This window comes from Archocentrus centrarchus, chromosome 3 (assembly GCF_007364275.1).
Source record: "Archocentrus centrarchus isolate MPI-CPG fArcCen1 chromosome 3, fArcCen1, whole genome shotgun sequence".
Classification (NCBI taxonomy): Eukaryota; Metazoa; Chordata; class Actinopteri; order Cichliformes; family Cichlidae; genus Archocentrus; species Archocentrus centrarchus.
The window spans coordinates 16,516,153-16,544,043 of record NC_044348.1 but is presented as its reverse complement, the minus strand read 5'-3'; the positions used below and the strand labels follow the sequence as shown (position 1 = coordinate 16,544,043).

The 27,891-nt window shown below is 38.3% G+C and overlaps 1 protein-coding gene across 1 annotated transcript in view; it reads right to left on the bottom strand.

Annotated features, from left to right (window-relative positions):
• Positions 1 to 10,490: 10,490 nt before the first annotated feature.
• cpne7 (copine VII) overlaps positions 10,491 to 27,891 on the bottom strand; it is a 33,490-nt gene continuing 16,089 nt past the window's right edge. Inside the window, exons 6-16 of the mRNA XM_030721268.1 lie at positions 27,286 to 27,369; positions 27,102 to 27,191; positions 26,827 to 26,925; positions 26,522 to 26,608; positions 26,134 to 26,193; positions 25,340 to 25,473; positions 19,077 to 19,131; positions 16,020 to 16,071; positions 15,527 to 15,660; positions 14,440 to 14,676; positions 10,491 to 13,263 (exon numbers count right to left, since the gene is read on the bottom strand). Coding sequence (XP_030577128.1) covers positions 13,111 to 13,263; positions 14,440 to 14,676; positions 15,527 to 15,660; positions 16,020 to 16,071; positions 19,077 to 19,131; positions 25,340 to 25,473; positions 26,134 to 26,193; positions 26,522 to 26,608; positions 26,827 to 26,925; positions 27,102 to 27,191; positions 27,286 to 27,369 — 1,185 coding nt within the window. The 3' untranslated portion in view covers positions 10,491 to 13,110. The remainder of the gene's footprint in view (positions 13,264 to 14,439; positions 14,677 to 15,526; positions 15,661 to 16,019; positions 16,072 to 19,076; positions 19,132 to 25,339; positions 25,474 to 26,133; positions 26,194 to 26,521; positions 26,609 to 26,826; positions 26,926 to 27,101; positions 27,192 to 27,285; positions 27,370 to 27,891) is intronic.

Below are 27,891 nucleotides of genomic sequence, written 5' to 3'. Positions count from 1 at the left end.
CCATAACACTTCAGTAATTATGCCATAATTAACTGGACTGTAATCTAAATCTTTACTGGCATTCGAAAGTTAAAATAAGGCAAGCTATGAAAAGGAAAATTACAGGTATCCTTCTATGTTGTAGGCATTATATAGAAAGAGTTATTGGCACCTGTGTGCTAGCAGCTTGTTTTATGGTTTTGTTGGAATGTGCAATTGAGCCATGCAGGCTGGGCAATGGATAAAATTAAGCCAATTTATCTCCTACAGAGGCGGTGAGCCACTGGAGGCTGGAAATTGTTCACTTACTCAAAACAAAGACCACAAAATGCAAGGCATTAGGGTTTTTTTGGGGGGGTTGGGGTTGTTTGGGTTTTTATTTTTTGTATGTTAATTTCACTCTCTGGCTTTGCAACAGCAAAAAGAAGTATATGCAATCTGTCCTTTCAGTGTTATTGTTAGATTGCTAAAGGGAGAAAAATACAACCAAACAAGTGTAATGTCACCATTAAAATGGCCACAAACAAGCGCTCAGTCCAATTTAAAAGCATCAATCCACTAAAAGCACTGAAGCTTTTCTGAAAGTGTATCAGAGTTTAGTTAAGAGGACCTAAGAGGCAGTTTATAAAAGCAAAAGTGAGCTTTACTCACAAAAATCAAGTTCACAGTTACAAAATACAGGGAGCAGGCAAAGGTAGAGGTACAGGCAAGGATGAAAGAAAACGAGCAAACGAGAACTAAGAATGCACAGCTCTCCGGCAGAGACTGATTATCAGGGAATTTAAGGCGATGTAATGGTCAGGGCAGGTGAGACTTAGTTATCTGAAATGACAGTGGGTAAACAGAAAACTGAAATCAGAATGGAAAAACAAGCGTGGCTGAAAGCACTGATTAGCTGACTGATGGGCAAAGAGATATGTGAAGATGACAAAAAAACTAGTTGACTAATTTCTATCAAAAGCTTTAAGGATTGTGGGAAAATTGTGTGTTTAAAACAGCTCAGATTTTTATTTCTACTGTAATCAGCAGTAACAACAACAAGGTCACGCCCAAGGTCCACACAAATGTGACTAGAAAACGAGAGTGAATTACACAGTTATTTTGTACCCTCTCTTCTGCAAACAGACGCAGTGAAAACAGTGATAATTTCTGACATTCCAGATACACATGTGACTTTAATCCCTAAAACTAGTTGCTGGCATGCAATCTGCCTGTCTGAGAAAATATTTGTGATGTCAGACAGACTTACATTCTAATATTAATTCTTTGGGGTGTTTCTTGTTCAACTTAAAAAAAATAGTAGCAATTAAAAATCTACCAATAAGGAAAGAGAAGAGGCAGTTTCCGGCCATCCCCAGTCAATATGAGTCGATAAAAGGGAAGCTGTTTTAACTCAACAAAATATATCATGATTTCATTAGGCGACCCTGTGTGTGCAAACTTGACATTGCAAACAACAGATTGCAATTAAGATTATAAAAAACAAACAAATGATAAACAGGCAACTGCGAAAGACTGGAAATATACTTTCGTACATGTTGATTTAATATCAGTAAAAAGCTACCCTCTGTTCCTAAATGGTGTTACAAAATTATAGAAAACTGTCATCTAAGCCCTGTGAAGAAACATTTCAACCCAAATCTCAACTAAAATATATTTAAAGAATCTGCTTGTGGAAAAATGTGAGCGGGATTCTTTTCAGTGCAGTGACATCACCAATCAATGCGGTGTCTTCACACACCCAACTGAAACACACCTTGGTGCTATTTTGGGATTCTCCTCATGAGGAGGACTGATTTTCACTCTTGTAAATACAAGTTGAGATCAATAAAAGTGGAAGATCTTGATTTGCAATGTGATTTTCTGGCCAGTACAGCTCATTAACAGAAGAAAGAGAGTGAATCGCATAACCTGGGATGAAGCTGACAAAGAAAACAGCTTTATTATATATGATAAGATTCTTCCATCTTAGGTTCAATGTTGAAAAAATGTGCATAAAATAAAAAATAATTGATTCAGATAAGTAAGAAATGAACGCATGTTCAAGGTTAGCTTGTCTGTTGCTGTTTTATGGTGAATCACAGAGGCACACTGCTCTTTATCTTTTTCTCAAAGTCTTCAAAAACTATTTCAGTTGATAACAGATGTCATTTTTTGATAAGGATATACACAGTTATACACATACTCTGTGTATTTTTTGATGTTCTTATTGCTGTTATTTAATGTACACACATATTTTTATTTCCTTAAAACACCAGCTCGTCCCCAACCATCTCTGAAGACAGACTTTGACTGGAATACAAGAAAAATAGCTACAGCAGACCAAGCACCTTATATTACAGTATTAATGTCTCCCCTTCCTTCTATGCTTTTAAAAATATCTTCTTATTTATCATGTTCTGTCATATTAAGTTGTTTTGTAATGTTAATTTGTGATGTTATTTACTTCCCCTTTGCTTGCAGTGTGCTTCAGGGAGGACTGTGAGTGTTGTCAGTGATACAACTGACATTTTTCGCACTTTTCTTGACTTTTAAATGCCAATGTGCAAAAGTGAGAAAAGGGGATTCTCTCTTTTTTTTCACAGTGCCTGATTCTGGTGATACTTTGCGTTTACCATCCTTCTTTGTAGCTGGAAATCCCTGAACATGAACATTCCTGTCACTGATCCGATGAAATGAGATAAATCAGTATTCAAAAAAAGGCAGAGAATAGTAGAATACTCACACACTTTCACAGCAAATGTTAAACAACTTTTGTTCACCATAAGGTCAGATATAAATATTTATAATGTCTGACCATTTTTGCTGACCATGTCCATCATAAAGGGATGGACATAGTCAGCAACAATGAGTGTGCCAAGAAAATATTCCCCACACCTTTACATCACCTCCCATCTCTCCAGGACCTGTACACCTCCAGGACACTGGGGCGTGCAGGTCGGATCACAGCCGACCACTCTCACCCTGGGCACAGACTTTTTGACCCTCTCCCCTCAGGCAGGAGGCTACGGTCCATACGGACCAGAACCTCCCGCCATAAGAACAGTTTCTTCCCCTCTGCTGTTGGACTCATGAACAATTACCCTAAGACTGTTACCACCACCCTCCACAAACGCTGATGACCCTATGTCTATGCACCTGTCTGATTGCACTGATGTACATATTAGTGGAATATAGTTTACATTCTTTTATCTTTTAATTAGTCTCTGCACTGTATATTTTGTAAGCTCTAATATCTCTGTATATTTGCAATTTGTATACTTGTATATTGTCTTATAGTTTTTATACTTATTTGTTTTTTTTTTTTTTCTGTAAGCACGAAGTACCGCAGCAATTTCCTAATGCTGTGAACCTGTTCACCCATATGGCAATAAAAAACCTTCTGATCACCACCAGCCTGAACCGTGGATACAAGGCAGGATGGATCCATGCTTTCATGTTGTTTACACCAAATTCTGATCTCACCATCTGAATGCTGCAGCAGAAATTGAGACTCATCAGACCAGGTAATGGGTTTTCCGGTCTTCTATTGTCTAGTTTTGGTGCAAATTGTAGCCTTGGTTTGTCATGTTCTGTGGGTTTTGTTGTGGGTTGTTTGACAGTATTAGGATTTTTTAAATTTTAGTTTGGTCTATTGTTTGGCTTTGAATTCTCAATACAGTTTATAATATTTTCAGCAGTCTCTCCCGTCTCCTCCTCCAGTGTCATCACCTCTATGTCAAGTGTAGTCATTGTTTATTTGTTTTAGTTATTGCTTTTCTCTTCCAGTTTTAATTTGGTAGTCAGCTATCTCCTGTGTCTTGTGTCTAGTTTTACTTCCTTTGTTTCATCGTTTTTAATTATTTTTACCTGTTTCCCTAGTTGTGCCTCATTCCGCTGATTGGCCCTGAGATTTATAGTCTCAGTTTTCCTTTGTCTGTGTGTCTGTTTAGATGGCTTATCATCCTCATGTTTTCCTGGATTTACTGTTTGTATCTGTGCTTTCTGCATCTTGGGCTTTCTGCTATCAACCCTAGTAAAAGGTTTTTTGTTTATTTCTGCTTGTCTCAGTGTGCTGCATTTGGATCCATTTCCTGGAAAACCTCGACAGATTGTCCTGATGTGGCTGACAGGAGTGCCCCCCACCCCCCACCCCCCACCTGGTCTTCTGCTGCTGCAGCCCATCTGCTATAAGGGTCAACTTGTGCATTCAGAGATGTTCTGCATACCTCAACTGTAACATGTGGTTATTTGAGTTACTACTTTCCTATCAGCTCAAAGCAGTCTGGCCATTCTCTTCTGGCACCAACATGTCCTGGTCCCAGGTCAGTTCACCCATTGTTTTGACCTTGTTGGTCTCTTGAAGTTTTATTTATTTCATTATCCTTTGTGAATCTTGGTTTATTTAATGTTTATATTGTTTCATGTGTTTTCTCTCAGTGTTCTTAGTCTATTCCTGGCACCCTATTGTTTTGGGTTATTTCCTCACCGTAAGTAACCTGTAATTACATGAACTTACGGCCATAGTCCCAGAAATGTTGCAGAACTTAAATTCACTTACAGGGTACATCCATTTAAAATACCCGTAGGTTAGGTTAAGCCACTACATAATATGACCCATGCCCTGAAAAGTACAGCGTAAATACAATGTAAGTTCAGGGAAACAGTGTTGGTTTGTCAGCTTTTACCTGTAAATTACACAGAACTTAAATTTATTTACATGGTATATCACTGTAAAATACGCATACTTACGGCCTTAGTCACGGTACTTACACGTAGTTACAGGGTACTTATGGCCTTAGTCCCAGGCCATATTATGAAGTGTTACGAAAATGTGTACCTTTGGATAGTCCTGTTGCTGAACAACTGGCATGAGCATGTGTACATAGCTCCATTTAACCCAGTTAGCATAGACTCCCTATCACCATCCAGCAGAATATTTGCAACCCCTCTTTTACTCTTTACTCCTTTTCTTTTAGGGTATATTAGCTACATCATCTATCAAAATCCAAAGTAGCCTTTGCCCATTAAAACTGTGAAGCAATATTCTAGTCTGTCTGTCTTCTTTTTATGAGAAGAGCCAGAAAAACTGACACTACTTTGTATGGCTTGTTATCAGCTGTGAGAGGGCTGGTGTTCCCAGGTGAATACAAGTCCAGATGAAAGGTAATATTAACCGGTGGATGAGTAAACACAAAAACTGACTCCAACATTTCCTGGAAAAATACTGTATGAATCTACTCCAAACAATGAAAGCCTGGAAGCATCAGCATATAATTGTGTTTTGCTCCCACAATTAATTTTTGAACACCTGGGCTTGTAAGCTGGCATGCTTGGTTTTAACTTCTGACAAAACTGAAACAACCAATGATACAAAATCACTGCATTCTTCTGATATTTTGATGTCTTAATATGATGAATAATAGTGCGTTGACATGTTTCTTCTGAAATAGAAATAAAATTGGTTTGCAGTGGAGCAGAAAAATTCTTGACATAAGATGGGCATCCACGTTAACTCATCTTGACCAAGGTTATCAAGGTTGTGGCACTCCACTGCAGGTAAGATTCCCAATTTTTTTTTTTTGTTATTGCACTTAATTTTAGTAAAGCTGAAAGGACAGGAGCTAGAGGAAGGGGAGAATTTTTGCCAGTGGGAAACAGAACAGTTAAAGTTGCGATTTCTTGGAAGAGTCTAATTTATAAGACTGTATCTGTTGGTATCAGAGGTGTAGACGGAGGAAACTGGGACTGCGGCACAGAGACATGAGCCACATCTGAATCTGTACTAGTTTCCTTTTGCATAATGAGCTTCCTTGTTGAGCCAATTTGTCTGGACTAAGGTGATTTATGGGCATGCATCCTCTTAACATCTTATACTTATGAACCCTGACAGTGTCTACAGTACATATCATCACATTTCATATAATTACGTTAGGTGGTCTTCTCTTCAAGAGAGATGTGACATTCACTGGCTCTATTTTTAAAAAAGTCCCTTCTGGAAAATTAACATGTTACCTTTCAGATGCATTTATTACTAATACTCAGATGGACTCGGGCAGACTCACTCTTCTGACAGGCTCTTGCTTTGTGTTTCACAAGTTGGCTCTGAACTTGAAGAGGCTGTTTTTTTTTTTTTAAACAACTCTACATCTACTAGTTTTGCTGCATCTTCTTTTACATTTTAATGAACTAATTTATCAGTTGAATATTTATTTCCTCCCACAGACCAAAGACATGCATGTTAGTTTAATTCTAAATTGGCCGCGGGTGTCAATGTGGGTGCGAATGGTTGCCTGTCTCTGTGTGTTGAACCCTGCGACAGACTGGCAACCTGTCCAGGGTGTGCCCAACCATCTCAGTTGGAAAAGGCCCCAGCACTGGACAAGCAGAAGAAAATGCATGGATGGATGGAATATTTACTTTATTTGCAATTTTTGTAGTTTCTTATAGTAATTTGCATTTTAATTATCTTGTCTAACAGACCATCTTCAGTAAACAGGAAGTTTTGATTATTTTTATTTAATCAACTGTGATAATGTCTCTTCTTTATTAGCAAATCTCTTTGTATATCTTCTCCTTTTTCTTTTGTTATTGACAGATGCAAAAAGAGTACTGCCCTGCATTCTGATTATGAATAAAAGTTGAATGGCTAGATGAAGCTTGATAAACTATGTAAGTTTAATAACTGTATTGGTCCCTTAACTTTAAATCTTGTGCAGTCATCATTTTAATTTTTAATTTGATTTGTTGGAAATCACACCTGCAAAATTAAATACCTACCCATCAAATCCAGCTGTATTTTCTGCTTAATTTGCATATTTAGCATGCAAATGCAAACAAAGATGATGAGCCTGGTAAACATTTCTTGCAAAAAGTAAATTAGCATTGTCACGGTGACCATTTTGTTGGCCTTACATTAACATTTATCTCAAGCACGCAGCCTCCTAAGTTCTTACAGTATTATGATGAGGCTTTTCACATTAAATGCTCGTGTTATGGAAAAACTTACACTGAATGCTGATAGTTGCTGGAAGGTTTTTTTTGTTTTCTCTCAAGAAATAACAACAGCTGCTGAATTGCACAAGAAATGTGAAAATTGAAATGAAAAGAGAGAATGTTGGTGGACGGCATGAGGGCACGATAACAAATGAGTCACAATTCAGGACCTCGGGATGGCTTTGCGTGACTGCACAACATTTTCTCAAGAGTAAATTTAACTGAACTAAAAATCCACACTACACTCCCCTTTGTGGCACTGTGTCTTTTCTTCTTCCTTATCAGGATGCTTGAATCCTAATTCCAGATGACTCATCTATTGACATGTTTCAAAAGACTCACTTCAATCAAGCCCTCTGCATGCATGATCGACCAAGGGTGCTGAGAACGCTGCTGGTGCCTGGGAACATGGCATCATTTGAAGATAATATAATATAATGGTGGGAATTGCTTTTCCCTTTTGTAACTTGCACAGGTGCTCCTCACAAAAGCATTATTAATGACTTCCAATGTGACATTCATTCATCAACATGTGTCTGTGTGTAGTGTGAATATGTGTGTGAATATATATGTATGTGGTTTATAGTATACACACAGAGTAACAGGGGAATAGAAAACATCTAAGGGACTAACACTGGGTAAGCTTGCTGGAAGCATTTCAGAGGTGTGTACTGTTCCCTTGGGGGGGAGGGGGAGATTGCTAATTACTACAGAGATTTCCCATTCTCCATCTCTTATTAGTCATTTCCTCATTATGTGCAACCAGCCACAGAGAATAAAACCAATGAGTCTTCTTCCTGTCCTCCTTGCTCTTGCGGCACCTCCAGATAGACCTCCAAGTACTACCAGTGCGAGGGAAGCCCAGCTGAGTTTAAAGGCATTAAAAGTAATGTGATAACATGTAGGCAATGAGCTGATTTCAGTAAACAACAGCACCTTGTCCCAGGGTGCAAGCCTGTTGTTGATTTTATTGGCAGTGAATGTTAAGCAATGGTGAGTGTTCTTTAATTGTGGTCATAAATCTGTCAACCAGGCACAGAAAGGGTTGCAGAGGAGAACCCCTAGAGTGAGAGAAAGAAAAGCTTTCTATACTGAACTCAGAGCCCACCTAAGGCTCAAAGCCACAATGGACATTCAGTGGCCTTGATAAAGACAGTTTTCATCACAATCAAACCCCTTCTTAAGTTCATAAAAATGCACAGATGACCTCCTCCCAGAGTCCTCACCACATCCTGCATTTTTGTCCCTGAATCTGACAAAAATGAAGGTCTACGTCTCCCCACAAGTAGGTGTCACCATGGAAACAACCGTTATTCAGTGCTCTCAACAATAGCCGTTAAATGAAAGGAGCTGTCTGATGGAATTAAAGAGTAGGCTTAGTCCCTTGTACCATGCAAGGTACTCGCAGCATCGGCAAACTACACAAAGCAAATGTTTAGATGATAGCCCAACCTACATTTTGCCAAGCATCAGTATCACTTTCTTTTCTTTTCATCCATCATGTGTGGCCGCGTGAGGCGAGGAAGTGTTTTGTGAGACGATCACCGAAATAAGTGAGTTGGATCAGAAGAATCTAGATGACAAAAAAAAATACAGGCACATGAATGCAGATTCAGCTTTGAATCAATTACTAATGAATTATTTAGTTAATTAAAACAAACCCCAGAGACAGTTTCACTTAAATGGTGAGATTTATTTGCCTAACTGCAAGACAAAGAGCGTAAACTACAGGAACAGAGGTTTGCGCAAATGCAGGCTTGCATATTAGCATATCATAAAATCCAAAGGAATGACTGTACAGCACAGCTTAACAATAAAAGTATGCATGCAATAAATCCCTTTCTTCCCTTTGAAGAAATCAGATATTTACTAATGATGGATGGGATGCTTCTTGGCCACATGGCCGGCAGTTACACCAGTTTCATATTACAGCCAAGGACTGTAAACCTTATTCTGCTGAACGGGCTGAACAGTGAGCAGGGGAATGATAGAGAGTAAGAGAGCGAGAGAGAAAGTAAGTGCATGGGAAATTTGAGATACAACGAGGAGGTGTAAAACCTATGACTTGTTAATTTTGTCTGACAATAGTGCAAGAATAGATAAGGGAGAATAAGCAGCTCAGTGAATTCCTCACAGCTTTTTTTTTCAATCTGCAGAGCAAGATGGGCACATGAACTGCGGTCTTACTGTCTCCAACATTATGTTTTAGTTAACTCTTGCTTGCACCGCTAAGGCGCAACAGATAAAACAAGAATGGAATCTTTTTAAAACTCTAGTTATGTTTTTTGTTTTTTTTTTTAGAGCCTTGATGATACCACAAAGTCACGCACCTGGGTTCAGCAAGTTCTTGCAAACAAGCACACAATGTTCTTTGAAAAATTCAGCATTTCATATTTGAATAATTGCAATTAAAACTAAATGAAATTTTTGAATGATTTGAGAAAAGATTTAGAAGTTTTGCTTGTGGCAAAGTTGGTGAGGCATGAAAGACCCATCTGTGACTGTTGTGCAATCATCAAATGCACTTTGTAATTCAGCATGAAACATCTGCATGGCTCGCTGATGTTTGAAAAATACTCATTTTGGTATATTTGTGCCACTTTTTGTTTTTTTGGAAACAAACCTTGCTAAACCTTGTTTAGCAAGTGTTCTGTGGTTAATTACCAACCATTTGTAAAAATCCAATCTCATGAAAATGTTAAGCGTACAAGGTAATGAACCATTTGAGCTGGAGCAGCTCATAACCTGAGGCAAAGTTGGATAGAGTGATATAGGTAACGGGACAAAACTGTATTGCCACGTAAGGCACGAATCACAGAATGAAAACGGATACCTTTTAGATATTAATATGGGAACTAGTTTGCCCTCAAGGAACAGAAATATTAGTTGATATCTGCACTTCCTGCCATCTTTAATGGCAACTAAAGATTTGTGGAAAAGCACAAAGCTGGTTTCATTGATAAAGCCTCTCAAAACTGCTTTACTTTTGGTTGCAGTAATTATATGCCATATATTTCACACGGCAACATTTTTTGTGATGTAAATCGTTTACAGGAGAAGAATTGGGGCTGTATTAAAGATGCATGAACACCAAAATAATTATTCATCATGTAGCAAAGGCAAGATTTCTGAATAAATAACCTAAAATCTCAGTCGCCGTTTATTCCAGCCGAGTATTTCCTAATTTTTGCATTCATTCCTACCCCGCTGTAAATGGAGCTAAGCGTCAGTTGTGAGACATAACTCCCTCCAGGATTATTTACATTCGAGTAACTGAGTATGGCTCCAAATCTGGACCTGCTGAATCAATAGGTCTCATCCTGTGATCCACAGTGACAGAAGAATCCTCAATAGCTGATCTTCAGCGTTCAGAGAGCAGCCGACAGCAGAGGTAGCTGTGTTTAGGTGCATTCATGAGAAGTCAATAGTCTTTATCTGTGAAAGGATAGTTAAACTCTACAAAACAAATCAAAGTCTGACTACTATTTGTAGTTTGGAGTGGATATATGTATGAGGGAGTAGCTGTAAAGACTAAATATACATCCCGTACATTTATTGTCAGTGACACCGTGGTTTCTCTCCAAGTACATTTGTCACCATTCAGAACCATTCAAAGTGCAAATGCACCATAATAGATAAAATATACAAAGTACAGAGTCATTACTGGAATAGATATCAAATAATGAACAGCTAAACAGTATAATTTGCACAGTATACAGCTTGACACTCGAGGAGCATTCATGTTGTTTATTTTTAGTGAAACTCTACTGTGTCATCAACAATTTTAAAGCAATGTTCATCAAATGTTTAGAGAGTTTAACACTTTTTTTGGAGCTGAAAACTGTTATTTTTAACACTGTGAAGTATCAGTGAAGCAAACTTTGCATGTGCAATTGAAAACAGAGGGAAAACAGGACATTTAAGCAAAATATGGGATTTCTTTAGCTCAGGGACAGATATTTTTATATTTAATTCAAACCTTGAAAAACTTTGGAATCAGTGTTTATTAATAAACAGTATAACTTTGAGATGAAATCTCCATTTTTGGAACTATTTACTTGATTAGGCAAAATAAACATTTTGTTTTAGAGGCATCAAGGTTATTTGTACACTGATGAGTATTAATTAAATGCCAAGAGGCGGCCTTTTGAAGGCAAAAAATCGCTTTCTTTTTGGTGCTGTTCACGTTTTGCGCATTCATTGAAAAAATAATTGCCGGTAGCTTAAACACACAGTGTCTCTTTTCTTTTTTAGACTGCAATTTTCACACAGATATTTACAATAATAATAATTAGAAAAACAGCAACTTATTTCACGGCTGCAAAGAGTTTCAGTGGGAGATTGTGCTTTAAGCATTGTAGCATTAGTAATAAGGGCAAAACATGACAGATTTTTTTGACTTACTTAGGTTACAGGCTACACTCTGAAGAATCTGAAGACAATCTGAGGCCCAGGCAGGATAAATAAAAGTGAAGGTTACATCTTTTATACACTGAACATTGTAAAGCTCAATAGAACAGCAAAAACAAAGGTCCCCATCTAGTAAATAGGGATCCTTCAGGCAAGAGTTAGTTGGAAGTCAAATAAACAGACGTACACTTTCCACTCTATTTTCACTCTGAAACAGTTTGTCATGGAGAAACCTTTAACACATTTTTTTTTTGTTATGAAATATCAAAGAAAGCTGAAATTTGGCACCTGATAATACTTGTGTTTTGAATTTATCAATCTGATGTAAATGTAATGGATATTACATTGTGCATCACAGCACTAATGGTTCGCTTTGTGCTTTCATTTTTTTTTCTTCTCACCCATTAAATTTATCAGAAAACATCAAGTAGAATTCTATTTTATGTAAAAGGTAGCAAAAAAGGAGAGGAAATATATCTATAAAATGAAGTCATTGCAGAAAGTAGAACCTGCGTGGCTTAGGGATGACAACAAAGATGGACAATTCAGAGAGAAAGGATTCACCTGACAAAAAGCATGACTTTCACAGCTTACACTGTAGCCACTAGACAAAAGACCAAAAATAGGGTGCTATCATTGATTAGCTCTTTAAGAAGCATGTTACCCGAGCTTTGTTCACAGATACCCTCAAAAAAGGCAGCACTTTACAACCTTTAGCTACTACACAGCCACCCAAACACATCGTCTGTTTCCGTCTTGCTGTATCTCTCGGCTCCCTGCTACAAATGAAAAAGCATACCAAGAGCTGAAGCTGTAGCAAATATTGCAGATTGCTGAAGTCATTATGTTGCTCGCAGTTTCACAGATGTTCAAGATGAACGAGTCTGACATGAGAGAGCTCAACAAAGACATTTACGGTGCTGCTGTTTTCTCATCAGGTTTTCTTGGAAATTGGTTCAGAACTGTTATTTAGATGCTTATTTTACACAGGATACGTACATTTGGCAACCTGTACAGTCCAACTGTCAATCACACATGGCACTAATTGTTTTTGTTTGCCAGGGAGAAGTGGTGTCAGTTGCATTTGTAATCAGGGCAGCTCTTGATTTGATGATTATGGCTACTGTGCTTAGGAAAAAAGATTTTTGTTCTTTAAGTATATAGACTAACTACCATTCCAATGTCAGCTCAGGTTGTTGGACAATTCTGCAGACAGATTTTCATATGCAGGGGAAATTTTTTGTTTAATATTAAATATTATTTTCAATCCATCCATAGATCCATGTTTAAGTTAAAACAATCAAATTGTGATTAAATCATCCTGTGTAGTACCTCTTCAAAAATGTCTGAACACAATGTACTGTATACATAAAGGAACTTCATGGGCCATAAAGAATATTAAACCTGCATTCGATCAATAGATCATCATTAAGGGATTGGTCTGCATGCATAAAAAACATGGGGGGAAAAAAAAATCCTCCAGGACTCCTGATGCTGAAACAGCTGGATGGTTGATTTGCACAGCCAGGGAGGAGTGCTCAATCCACACCAAGCACAGAAATAAAACCCCCGATCTTTGTGGTACCATCCTTGTGTAAACACTTTGCTTGTTGTGAACAATGAAATACATGAGTAACAACACATTTAGAAGGTTTTGTTCTTCAGTTTTTGAGGCGTCCTCTTTCCTTCTCAGTTTGCCAGACTGATGCTGTGGTCAAAGCGTGGTCACTGGAACAGGGTGTGCAGTTATTCTGTTGGTGTAGTGGCAACTGGGCTGAGGATGGGGGTTGGTAAGTCCCTCATAGGACACATAGGAGAGATGGCCTTATGGCTGAAGTACTCTACTACTTGGCTGGGCACCTCTGCCAGAACACATTTGGCCAAGGCGGCAGGTGATGCCTGCAAGAGAGACAGAGAACAGCTGAAGTTGTCAACACAATTGTTAAATATAGTTTTAATCTGAGGTAAGGAAAATTTTTCCCATAAAAGTTATAAGGTTTCTCATAATCTACGGACTTTGGTGACTAGATCTACTTTCTTGGATTCAGAGAAATTAAAAGAGGTATGTCAGAGTAAGACACTTTATTAGATAGTACCTGTTATGCCCATTACTCTGGAAAAAGTCTATTCTGCTTTGACCCCAAGAGTTACATAAATATGTCTTGCAGTGTTTGCATTTTAGTGTATTGTCATTGATTTTTTTTTTTTTTTACCCTCAGGGCCAATCTACTGTTGTGCAGTTTGAAAATCATTTTCAGTAGCATAAAATGCATAATAGTAACATTTAATACAGGCCTGTAAAAGAAATGTGGCTACATATCTTACAATTCCTGTGCAATTTATGTGTATCTGGACACGTCATTTATTTAAATTCTACTCCCTAAAACTGTGTGTGACTTACATAAAGTGATAATTAGGTAAGGAATTACAGACTGAAAAAAATCACAGTACGCAGTAAGTAAATTAAAATGATTCTGATTCACCACAAGTGGCCAGAACAGCTTCAGTCCTTTTTGCATTGACTCTCTGAGTCTCTGTAATTCCAGTAAAGGGATGAACACCATTATTTTAAAAACATATTCACTGCTATGTGGTTTGATGGCTGTGGCTGAATCTCATGGTGTGCAGATCAGTGCAGTCACTAAAATCTGAAATCTATAAAGACCTCAGAATATGCCTGACATGATTTTATTTAGTTTATGCAGTTACTCCTTGTTCTGTGTACTCTGTGCATATTTTCACAAAATAGGGAGAATGACTGGTACATGAGGCATATAATCTATAACAGACGGTATAATTATACATTTGAAATGTTACTAATTGGATGTAATAACATTAAGAAACCATTCTGGCGTGTGCAAATTTCTGGATTTCTTTCAGTCCATGATGGCCATCTGTAGCAGATGAAAAACCAGCAAAAGCTGCCTGTTTATTCTTTTAAATGACAAGTGCTTAATAAGAAAAAAAAAATGTAATGCTCATGAGCATCCCTGGCACAGCAGTCACACAGAGTGGGATTGAAAGGAATTCTGAAAGTCAACAAGTGAAGCCTGACAGATGGAGAAAAGAACTGACCGTTTTGAAGTCTCTGAAGGGCACAAACTGCACAATGTCTCTGAGGACCGGCTCGCCCTTCGGTGAGCGTAGGACTCCATCGTCTCCATCCAAAATCTGCATGTCTGTGAAGTCTGCATTGCCCACACCAACAATGATTATGGAGAGAGGCTGGTAGGAGGCTCGTACAATGGCTTCACGTGTGTCTGCCATGTCAGTCACTACGCCATCGGTGAGGATGAGCAGGATGTGATATCGCTGGAAGAAGATAAGACCTTTCAGCGTGACTTAATCCATGTTAACGGTAACCCATTTCAACCGCAACATGTGGTTCTAAGCTCAGTGTGCGCTGTCATCTGAAGGAGGCCTTTCATGCTGTTCTGGCTCATTTTACAGCCTCCACAGTGTAGAAAAGATTATGTGTTTTTGTCAGTTATTTAAAATGTTGCATAGAAAACAAGAGAGTCCAAAACAAATAAGAAAAAAAGAAGCATAAGATAAATAGCAACTAGATGACAAGCTACTGCTCCTCGAGAGACATCTCATGTGTGTTCATGTGCATAAAATTAATTTCAAGTGTCTGCTGTGTGTAATTATGTGAGCAGCATGGACCAAGAATACTAACATGGAACAATATACTGTAAACACTTCAGATTGGCCCACTGAGTTGCAGTTTGTTTGCTGTTACTGATCAAAAGGCAGACTGAAATTTAGGAATAAATTATAATGAAGGTCAGTGCAATCACAGTGTGTGTAATAGTTCAGAACACAATGTCTGTGCAGGCGGTGGATCAAAATCTTATGCTTTTACTCCCACCATTGGGAAACATGAGCTACAAAGTAACTCTGTTAGACACATTTTAACTGCTGTACAAAAAAAAGTCAGTGATACAACAATAAAACACCATCAATACAGCTCTGTATGACTTCAGTCTATAATTTAAAAAAGTAGTGCTCATTTTATAATGGACTCCTACCTCTTTTGCACCAAAGGACATCATTGCTATTAGCTCACTTGGGGAGGTCATTGGGAGGCAGAAAGAACCCCCTCAAAATAGAGACTGTATTACATCCATATATTTCCAAAAGAGTAAAAACATGCACTCACAGAAGCATCTTTAATGTTGCCGTCGCCTGCTGCCACCTTGGCTAGCCTGTTAATGATCGGAGCAACGTTGGTAGGGCCATACAACTGGATCTTAGGAAGGCAGTTCTGGTATGCCTCAACCACTCCTTGGATCCCTGATTAAAGCGAGAACAGAGCAAAGTAAAGAAACAATCTCTACAGTTATCGCCACTTGTCTGTTAACAAGCAACTGGAGACTGAAGGTACAATCAGATGACTCACTTGCTGAATACTAAAAAACAATTGGTCCTTGGGAAGTTTTAGGTTTCAACCAGTCAATCATGAAATCCATGAACAGGGTTACATTTAAACAATGAATGAATCTTTAGTACAAAAATACAGACAGATGAATGCAGAAACGCTCACATCTAATTAGTTTATGTTAATTTGCCAACTGTGTAGATGCTCTTTCTAGTATTACCAGCATAGATATTCTTTTCTATGGGAAACTAGGAAACAAAGTCCTTCTACCTACCTTCACATTCATCATCCTCTGGGTTGAAATTAATGGCAAAGTCATGGGACACCTGTGAGCGGAGAAAAGGCTGTGAAACACTTCCAGTTTGGGGAAGAAATCTAAGGGATTTTTTGTTTTGTTTTTTGTTCATTTTTTTCAAATTCTAGTATGTCCAATTTTAATTCTGTTAAAAAATGTAAGATGTACACGAATGTTTGTTTAAAACAGCTCAGACCCAAAAAGAGCAGCGACAAAGCTGGAGAAAATTTTTAATGCGTACTCATGTTATTCCAGTAAATGTGACAGCTTTTTGATGTCAGTTTGACAATAAGGAATGACTTAGAAAACCCATTCAAAGTCATATAAGATATACATAAGTGAGTATGGTAGTAATTTTTAATATTAGAATAAATATTAAAAATATTTTTTTTTTAACACAAACCTATTTTGGGGCTTTTTGGTGTAGTTACAGTGACCACAAGTTTAAAGATGCATGTAAAAAGAGTAAATATGTAATGACTTAATCTGTGTAAATGACACATCTATCCAGCAAGATGATTATTTTTTTAATTTAAACTAATAAAGGGCGAATACACCATTTCCTAATATTAAATGAAAGGAAATTAGATCAGGAACTGGTGGTGGTGCAGTCTATCTATACTGTTTGTATACATATCCTGAATCAATTGTTCATCACAAGATACAGTAATGAGCATAAAGCATGTATTACATGCTTAATATATGTTTTTTTAGAAAGGCCTTGCACCCACTCTTCTTTAAAATGGTTTATTCCTGCCATCCAAATGTCAGATAGATTTTTGTTTATCTCAAAGCTGTTAAACTGGCAAAAATATAATCCCCCTCTCAGTTCCTCCTCTCACATGAAACTGTTTTTTTTTTTTTTTTTTTTTTTCCATGAGCACCAACTGTCAGCCAGATCAGTGACAACTGACTCTTCTCCAGCTGGCTACTTTTTTCTTTCTGTTTTTTTTTAAAGTCACTTTTGTCTACGATGTGATTTACAGCCTGAACTGAGTCACTGGGGAGAGCGTTCAACAATAGACCTTCTCACATGTGTCATGACATTAATAACATGATAATATCTAAAAATACTATTAATGGCTGTCTTCCTTTTAAATGGTCCATTTATGCACCTCTGATTGTGCCTGCTGGCTCACATACTGCTTTCAGAGACACTTAGATGGAAAGGGTGATCTTCAGGCATTGGTAATTTTATTAGTTTCGTCTGTGCTATTCCAGCTGTTGTATGGCAGTCAGACATTGATATTACAATCTTAAATATTCTGCATGTCAAAGTATACAAAGTGGGATACAATCACAACACAGTGCAACTAACTGATTTTTCTTTTAAATTTCTTCTTTGTCATTTGATTGGATCAAACATCGCACTTGCTCGCTGTGAATGGGCCTCTGTGGTCAGGAAATTATTTGCAGTCACTTCTGAGCAGTTTGCATTCAGCAGGTGGCTCTAATAGCAGTTACAATCAAGCTAAAAAATCAAGCATACTTTTAGGCCTCCCAGGAAGCACATAAGAAGTCACTTGAAAGCAAATAACTGGACCAAGATCACATGTAAATGAGGATCTTGGGTGTCTGAAAGGCAACCCAAGGCAAAGTGGGTGCAAAAACACCCTTAATCCCATTATTGATTGAACCTTTGGATATTTTTTCCAAATTTATGCTTAAAATAATACACGTTTAGTCACCAGTAACTACAGTTACAGAGGAGAAAGGAGTTATATTAAAATGCAAAAGGCCAAACATTTTGCAATGAAATGTGAAGAAAAAGTAAAAACTTAACAATCCTTCCAATAGTACATGTTTAAGTATCATATATACAGCAAGACTTATTAGACCAACATATCACGCACTATGATGTGGTCACATTAATGATTTTTTTTTAATTTTACAACTCAACTGCTTGTTACTTGCTTTATACAAATTCTCAGATTTGTGTTGTATAAGGAAAAGGGTTCTTATGTAAATCATAGTTTGAGTCATATGAGTCTTATGAGACATATAATAAATATAGAAATGTATCTATTTATTCAGTACCTGGGTTCCCATTCATTCCCACAATACTGTATGTGGCAGATATTTGGCCTGGAAAATTAACATCTTTAATACTTATTTATACTTTTCTTGTCACATTTAGTATTCATAATACATAATAAATGAAATGCAAGTCAGTAGAGCCCAGGCACTTCAAACACCTAGTGTAATGCAGTCCCTAACCTATGGGTCCAGAGATGCAGTTCATGATTTGTCTAATGACTTCATTTACATTCACCTGCACCACCAGCCACACCTGATCAACAGGACAGAGTAAAAATAAAATTGGCTCCTGTGAGGAAATCACTGCTATGGCAAATTCAGAAATTAATAGTTTGCATTATTGGGCTGCAAAGCTGTGCATGATTGAAATGATAATTATGAGTGTTTCATTTTGAAGGATAGCACATAACAGTCTTACATTAAACACAGGCCCCTCTGGTTTGATAGACTATCGGAGCGCAGAGTTTCATCTGTGTTTGTGTGTGTGTGTGTGTGTGTGTGTGTGTGTGTGTGTGTGTGTGTGTGTGTGTGTGTGTGTGTGTGTGTGTGTGTGTGTGCGCCCTCTCACTGTTCACATGACAGACATCTCCCCAGGGCTCTATTCAGAATCACCGAGGGCTTTCGGTTCCCAAAGTCTAATTTGCTTAAACAAATGCTCTCACACTCGTGAATTCTTATGTAAATTGAGCATCAACACTCTGGGGTTTCTATGTCATTGTTACATGATATTTTCTCGAGACAAGTTGATATTTTAAGATGAGGCGCTCATGAATAAATATATCCTCAGTAATTAGTTTTAAATGTGAAATTTTGGGTGACAAATTGTGTCCTGGAACAGGTCATGAATATTGGCTCGCTTAATGTAAAGACCCAGATTAGTGGAAAATACCAGGTTTCAGTAAGAGCACACTGATATACAAGCACATCATTTAAAGCAGCACAGTGTTTAGAACAGAAGAATAAAAAAGGGAGAACAGAGATACAAACAGAAATCCTTACCTCATAATTCGGAGGGATTCTGGCACCAAACCCCAAAGCTGAAAACCGTTTGTCACTGAAACGATAAGCAAATTAATCAGTCATAAATTAGAGCCACTGCATTTTCATCTGTGGTGGCTTTTCACTGCAGTCTGGAAAATATTGATGGTTTATCCATCTGTTTATGTTTCTGAGGGCATACCTCATGCTTGTTTGCATTTTATAATGTGTTAAAAGCTTGAATTCCAATTTGAAATCTGTCCCACTGTCCCTGCAGACAGAATTTGCACCTGTTTAAAGCTTCTAACAGTTTCTCCATTTTTCATTGTACCATTGAGATAGGAAGATATTACTTCAAAAGACTGTTGAGCTGGATTCAGCGCCCCTAGTCAGAGGTTAGCGCACACAGTTTGTATGAACAACAAGATAGTACACTCCAGATTGTGCACAATATTTACCCACTACATTTTTATTTGTGTGTATGAATTCTAAGCATGGAATATGTTTTATGAAATGAAAAAATAAAAGAAGTTAAACTCAAATCTAACCCTGTACTCCACACCTTCTCAGCTGCTGACCACAACTGTGTGCAGCACACAAACGGGATTCAGTACCTGTAAGACCACTGGACAGCAATGCTGTAAAGTTGCTCACTTGATGGTTCACTGATACAATACCTGTGTGAAATATCTTCCTCTAGAATTCAGTCAATCATATGCTGTCATTCAAAGCTGCACCACAAGAGGCAATTTAGTTGTGGTACTAAATGTGCAAATAGATTTTTGCAGCATATTTTGCTACCCAACTTTGCCCTCCTCCTCATCCTATTTCCATTTTTGCTCTTTTGATTTGATCATTTTTGAAAGACATGGTTTTTACCAGGGCCAGGAGCAAAAGACACAATTGGGTTGCATTATGAAAACTGAAGAATATTGTTGTGGTCACTCTGTTTGTCAATCTGTAAGACACTACTTACAGATTACTTACTATCCATTCATGTGATTTATTTTAAAAATTGATATATACCGCATCAAAATTCATACGGTGCCTGTAAACTGGAGCAATCACAACTTGTTTTCAGTCATATCAGGGACTCTTTGCCTACAGACAGCTTTCTCTAATGGCTTCTTCTGTTATCAGAACATTTATCGATTTCACGCCTTCATGACTGACAAGACAACCCCAAATTCCCCCAGCTTTGTGCAATCAGAAACAACATCAGCTCTTAGTTTGGGGGAACAAACATTCTGAGGTGATGCATTTTATTCATTTACTCTGGACATGGTGTGGGTGCCTCAGAGGGTGCCCAGCAAAATGAACAGTGTCAGGAAGTTGCTGTGTTATTTGGTGCATTGGCAAGTGTTGATTGGAGAGCTGTTTATCCACTTATAGTGGCTAATGTGGCATTGAGGGAGCTTTTCAAAGCTATCAGAAGTGTTTGATTAACTGTGATGTGTGTACTTACATAAATACTGGCAGAGAGATGATTTTCACACTTTCAGAGGGAGCAATAACTCTTGACTGACTGATGACTCTTGATTGAAGTAACTTCAGCTTGGCAAGTTTTAGTTGTACTGTGATAATTAGTAGTAACACAGAACACAGAAATGTAGCCATTTTTGCTCACTATCATTGTTATTATCAAGGACAGGAATTTGCCATAATCTGGCACTATAATAAATTATCAGCAGCTTGTAGTTTCTCAGTTACTAAGAGATCCCTGAATATGGCTCACAGGCAAAAATTTGGCTGCACACATAGCAAACTTTTGTCATGGTCCTGGGTCAGTTACCCAGTTATCCAGTGTGTCTGAGTTTTTTATTAAACTTTTCAGTTGCTTAAATATTCTATCTTGATCCCTGGTTTGTGTAATGTTTATGTTTACGTCATCTATTCTTTAGTCTATTTAGTAGTTGCTTTAGTTTAATTCTTCTCCCAGGGTTCCTTTCTCCTGTATCGTGCCAAGTTTATTCATGTGCCTGTGTTTTCCTTGTTCAGTTAGCTAACTTCCTGTTTTGTTTTGGGATTTTGTGCTTTGTCTGTTGCCTTGAGTTGTCTCATCTGCTGTGATTCTGTTCAGCCGTGTCTCGTTCTCCCCAGCTGTCTCCACTCCCCTAATCACCCTTCTGTGTATACATAGTCACTGTCTCCTCTTGTACTGTGTCAGAGCATCAGCCCACCTTCCCCAGTCTTTCCCAGCCCTAGTCTGTATTTTAAGTTGTAGGTTCCTTTTGGTACTTTAGGCTTCGCCTTGTGTACTTTAAGTCATCAGCCAAAATCGATGCCTTCTGAAAACTTTGTCTACATTTGGATCCTCAGTGCCACAACACACATACATGACAATATTGTTGTCATGTATGTGTGTATTCCAATTCTTTCTGATGCAATCTCTCTTTATGCTCTGATTAATGCACCAAAATTCTCCAATAACAGTGTTCCACTGAAATTAATAGACTTCTTGTTCAATAGGTTGTGCAACCGAGATAACAGCATGAAAGGAGCTCTAATATTACCTTCAACAATTAAATGTTTTCAAATGAAATTTAATCCATTTTCATAAAAAAAAATCCTTCCCATCTACTGAATACAGCCTTTACTCCCACAATTTTGACCTGTCAAGCTCACAGAGCCATTCTGTATCCGTGCAAGATAATAAGAAAAACAAATTCTGTTTTGGGTTTCTATTGGTTTTTGTTTTTGCTTTGTTTTTTACCAGCTTTGCCAGTGTAAAGAAAGAGCTTTAATGAAAATATTTTTATGTGGAAGGAGTTATTCAAGCTGAGCCAATTTTGCCTTGGCATGTATTCTATTCCTGTTATTGTTTACAAGAAAAACATAGAGAACTGATTATCCTGACCCCCAGGACTGTTGTGATAACATAGTAAATACATTTTGTGAAATTTATTAAATGTGATATGACATAGGATCAGCCCAGACAAGAGAACAAAGGAGTCTAGCTACAAGGGATTTTCATCATATGAATTCTGCCTGAAGTCCATGGAGGTCGCAGTTTTCTCCTCTTCGTCAGCGCACGTGAGGAGCCACAGGGCGATGTGCCCGGTGTAATAGCCCTCTCAGCAAGGTAAACGAGCCTCTACCCACACAGACAAAAGCTAGTCACTCCAACTCTGTAATGCACTCCTCTGCATGGACTCTAAAATCCCACATCACCTATATCCACTAAAGGCCAAAAGGTTTGCTTGCCCACGTTTTACACCTCAATAACAATTCCAACTTAACAGGGAAGGGCTGCCTACACTTGCAGCCGCTGCTGGCCCAGAGACGTGTTTCCATGTATGATCCTGATGTGTATCTGTGTAAACATGGATGCGATAAAGCCACAAAGATGAACTGCTAATTTTCAGGCAGGATTTTGGTGTCTCCAGTCCTATCTCTTGCATGCTATAATTAGCCAGACAGTGCTCCTGATATACAATAGAAGGATCTGCATAAATCAGGAGTTGGGGTGTTAATCCTCATCTGGCTTAGTTTTGACAGATGAGAGGGTCTTTCTCCAAGACAGATAATATCATAAATAATTTTTCATTAATTTTCAAATACCTGCAATTCTACTAAAAATATATTTTTTTACACATTTGTACTTTAATATTTGGTCTCAATTGGATACTCAGTAAGCTAAAAAAAAATAAAATAAAATACATGAGACTGAAGGCAAACCTCAAAACTACATCAGCCAGTATTTACAGTAAGAGGAATTCTTCATGCTGCACCTCCTCTGTCTTTACATCAGATTCTACACCATGCTGTTATTTCTCCAGCCATGATGCCTCCCACTTCTTTTTGAAGTGCCTGCTATCCTAGTGTCAGCCCCTATCGCTGCATGTGTTCGTCTGTATCAGGGTAATGAGCCTGTGCAAGCTAAGAAGGAGGACGCGTCGCTGCAACAGATGCCGAGAAGAAACTGTATCAGTCAGTTATCCACAGGAGAAACAGCCACATGCAGCTTCCGCTGAGAGCAAAAAAACTATGGTAGACATGCAAAACAGCACGACTAAAAGCAGCACCACATACTTGCAGGTACAGTTAGGCTACTACCTGGCACAAACAAGGCTAAAAAATATTTAGGGACTACAGGGCAAAAAATTAAAGTTACATAAGAACGTTTACGTTGTAATGTGACATGAACCACATAGCAGCACTGTATGGAAAAAACAAGTAATTATTGTGATAGTCAAAGGGAAGCTCACTCTACAAAATACACTCACTGGAGACTTTATTAGGTACACCTTGCTAGTCCCGGGTTGGACACCCTTTTGCCTTCAGAAATGCCTTAATTTTTTATGGTATAGATTCACCAAGGGGCTGGAAACATTCCTCAGAAGTTTTGGTCTATATTGACATGATAGCATCACACAGTTGCCGCAGATTTGTCAGCTGCACATCCATGATGCGGGGCTCCCGTTCCACTACATCTCAAAGGTACAACATGTCCTCCAATCCAAGCAGACAGAGATTTGGTGACTGTGGAGGCCATTTGAATACAATGAACTCATTTTTATGTTCAAGAAACCAGTTTGGGATGATATGACTTTTGTTACATGGTGTGTTATCCTGCTGAAAATCCATCAGAAGCCATCAGAAAATGGGTACATCATGATCATGAAGAGATGGACAGCAACAATACTCAGGTAGGCTGTGGAATTTAAATGGTGCTGAATTGGGACTAAGAGGCTCAAAGTGTGCCAAGAAAATATCCCTATTATACCATCACCAGCTTGAACCGCTTATACAAGGCGGGATGGATCCATGCTTTCATGTTGTTTATGCCAAATTCTGAACCTACCCTCTGAATGTTGCAGCAGAAATTGAGACTCATCAGAGCAGGCAACATTTTGCTAATCTTCTATTGTCAAGTTTTGGTGAGCCTGTGAGCCTCAGTTTCCTGTTCTTAGTTCACAGGAGTGTTTTGCTCGTCTGCTGCTGTAGCCCATCTGCTATATGTGCATTCAGAGATGCTCTTCTGCATATTTTGGTTGTAAAGAGCAGTTATTTGAATTAGTGTTGTAACTCAAATATCAGCTCAAAGCTGTCTGGCTATTCTCCTCTGACCTCTCACATCAACAAGGCATTTTCACCCAGTGAGCTGACACTCTTCTCTTTTTCAGACCATTCTCTGTAAACCCTAGAGATGGCTGTGTGGAAAAAATCACAGCAGTCTATTAAATACTTAAACCCATCCATCTGGCAACAACAACCATGCCACGCTCAAAGTCACTTAAAAAACATTTCTTCCCCATTCTGATGATTGCGGGTCGTCTCGACCATGCCTACATGCACTGAGCTGCTGCCATGTCCTGATTATATATTTGTGCTAAAGAGCAACTGAACAGGTTTACCTAGTAAAGTGACCATGAATGTAGAGTTCTTTCCTATGCACTGTTTGCTAAAAAAAAAATCAACATGTGAGACGTGTTGCTTCAGATTATTTATTTATTTAATTTTTAATCTACTGTGCTACTACTACTTAAACAGGTTAGTAAGAGATCCCCTGTTGGACAATAAATCTGTCAAAAATCCATCAATAATTGATGTCTGCACTAGATTTAAATGTCTGTGACTCACAGGGTATAAAGTTCAAAATGTCATCTATCTCACACACAGACAGAAGGAAGAAAATTAATGGTTACTTTGAAATTGCCTGATTTTAAAATGACCATAAAGGAGTGCATCCATAATATTGTGTCAGTGTCCTTGACTGCTGCCACCAAGAGCCATCTTCAGCCCCAGATTAGCCTCATGCATAAATAATGCCAGCAGAGGCAAAATTTACTTGCTCTAGTTTTTCCAGGTACAACAGTTTTCTCATCATTTAAAAGATTTTAAAAAATGTACTTATTGATGTAAACGACTGTGTTTAAGCTGCAAGTAACCGCTGCTTTTTTTTGCTAAAGTTAAAAAAAAAAAACTGTTAGAAAAAAACCAACTGTTAGAGAAAATTAAAAGTACCAAATTAATTTCAGTGAAGAAATGAATGTGTGGCAAAGGAGCTGGTGGTCAGTAGCTCAGTTCCATTAGTTTCACAAAAACTGGTGAGCAGAGCTATAACGACCTGCAGGGTTCTCTGCCCTTCTGTTTCAGCACTGCACTATTTCCATTACAGCCCTAATGCTGCAGATCAGATGGAGTGGCTCCTTTCAGTGGGAGAGATTCGACTGAAATGGCATGCGAGGAGCACTCTGCAGCTCTACTTCACAACAGGAGACGGTGACAGTCCCTGTAGGTCACAAAAAGCCTTTTCTGAGAAACAAAAAAGATTGACAAACCTATCATAGTCTTGACAGATCTCCCCCACTGCTATCAGAGCCTTTAGGTACTCGTTGGGCTGGTAAGGGTTGATGTAATGCAAGGAGCAGCTGTTCCTGGGGTCTCCATTGGAGGCTGTGAAGTCAATGGCAACCTGGTGGAAGGAGAAAAAAAAATTACAAAGTGTGCAAGATGAACAGTTCATCAGAGACAATCAAGCTTTTCTTTTGGCACTTAACTTCCTGTAAAGACTTTTACCTGGTTGCTTGGTTGCTTATTATATTCCAAGCCATTATGAGTGAGAGAGCCTGAAATAAACCTAATGTATAAATTACATGATCAGAGGTAAGAACTTTTTTTTTTTTTTACACCCACATAGACATAGATCCAAGCAGCTAGCTATTTCAACAAGGAGGAACTGCATCTACCACAGCAGACCTCATGATTAATATTCATTGCTTCTGTAATCCAGCCAGAAAGTGAGAATATGCAGCACAGAGGGCAGACCAAAGGGCAAGAGTTAAAGAATGTTTGAATTATGCCATGCAGTTGCCTACAAGAAATCTAACTGTATATAAAAAAGTGAAATAAAAAATAAATCAAGAGCAAAAAAAAATCTTTAAATGCTAATTTATTGATTTACATTTAGAAAAAACTCATATGGACCAGCAAAGAAGGAGCCTAAAGCTTTCATCTAGTGCCAACATGATCAGTGTGTTGAGTGCATGTATGTAAATCATAAAACTTAGATGCAGTGCAGCTAACAGCATTCAGTGACAGTGAAGCATCATTAAAGGCAGTCTGTTTAATTTACCGTAAAGTGAATTTGGCATCCTCCCATGATGTAGTCTAAGAAGGAGTAGACTCTGTGAAGCTGCGAGGAAGAAAAAAGTCTTTCAGGCAAAACCTCAGAAGAGCTTAGCTATGTTTTCAGAGGCATCTGGTCATTAAAATGGAATTAACACAACAAATCTGTTGCCTGTTAAAGGTAAGGGAAAAAAATGTTGTGATGTATGTTGAAAAAGCAGCCGATACAGTCTTGAAAATTTGTTTTGGTAGTCTTGAAAATTTTTCATTTATAAACCAGAATCAGTAAGAGTAACAGCGTCTGTGCCACTTTGTAAAGTAAAAGAATAAAACACAGACTGATTCTCTCTAGAGTGTTGCCTCTTCTGAAACATCTTTCTGCAGAAGATTCCTACCTTGAGGTCAGTGAGAATGACAACTCCTGAATTTTTATAGTTTCTCTTCTTCTGTTTGTACTTAGGATTCACACAATCCCACGACACCTTAAACAAAAGCAAGTGAAAGACAAAGAACAAAAGCAACAACTTGTGGCATTTTGAACATATCAAAGCACCGACATTTTTCTTCTTCTCTTTTTTTTTCCTTTTCAAGTGTGCTGGATTTCAGCAGAGTAAAATCAGAGGCACATTGGAAACAGATAAAATTGTTACACAGCTGTCTCTCCGCTCCTTTGCTCTGCTCCACCTCTCCATTCACTGACCTTATTTCCACCAGAAATTTTCTGCATTTCCCTGAAAGTGGCGTAGAATTCGCCAATGAAGTCGTGCTTCCCTCTGGAGTCGTGATCCCACACTAAGCACTGTGACACACACACAGACACACTGCTTACTAGATTGGGCATGCATCGCATTTCTCCCATATATAAATCAAAGTGATGCATTTTCATTATTCTGTCCTGTTAGCTGATCCCAGTTGAATCACACTGGTCATATAGTTTTTGCAGTTGTTGACTCACAGTTCCTAAATGTTCCCTACCTTGAGCTTCCGCTCTTCATCACAGCTGCACAGGGATATGAGTGACACTTTGAAGGGTTCCCACACTGGATTCAGGTTGTTTTTAATCACCTGTTAGAGCACAAGCACATAACACAAGAAGGACAGTGTTAGAAACGTGTTAACAGCTGTTGATGAAGCTGGGGTGGGAATGCGGCGAGGTTACCTCGGTTCTGTAAACAAGCTGCTCAGTTTCATCGTCATTGATTCGATAGATTTCCATAAACGGGTCCGACTTGCTGAAGAGATCCTGCAGAAACAGAGAAGACAAAACTAACTGACCCACTGGCTCTAGAGGGGAGAGATCCCTGAAACATCCAGTTCACAGAAAAGATTCTTCTGGAAACATTTATTTTAACATTCTGTCTAAAATTGCTGTCAATCAGAAAAGGAGACGCGTATAAAAATCAGATTTCTTTGGTTTACTTTTCTAGCTTTATTTATTCAGGGAGTCTTACTGAGGTCAAGATCTATTTAGATCAAATGATGTGAAATGTCACATTTAACACTGAGAGTTTGGTTTAATTTCATTTAGAGCCTCTTGAAGATGAAAGATTGCATTTTGCCAGCATCGACAGTGAAGCTGTGATGATTTCCACACAGGCTTGGGTGTTTGGGATGTTGCGTTTTTAGGGCTTGTCCAGGTGATTCATACAGATGGCTGTTGACACTAATTCATCTTTTACTGATTGCGGGGGGAATAATTGTCAGGCAATTGTCTCTGTGATTAAAGGTCAGAAGACACAGGCAGAAAACTTACAGCACAGCATGG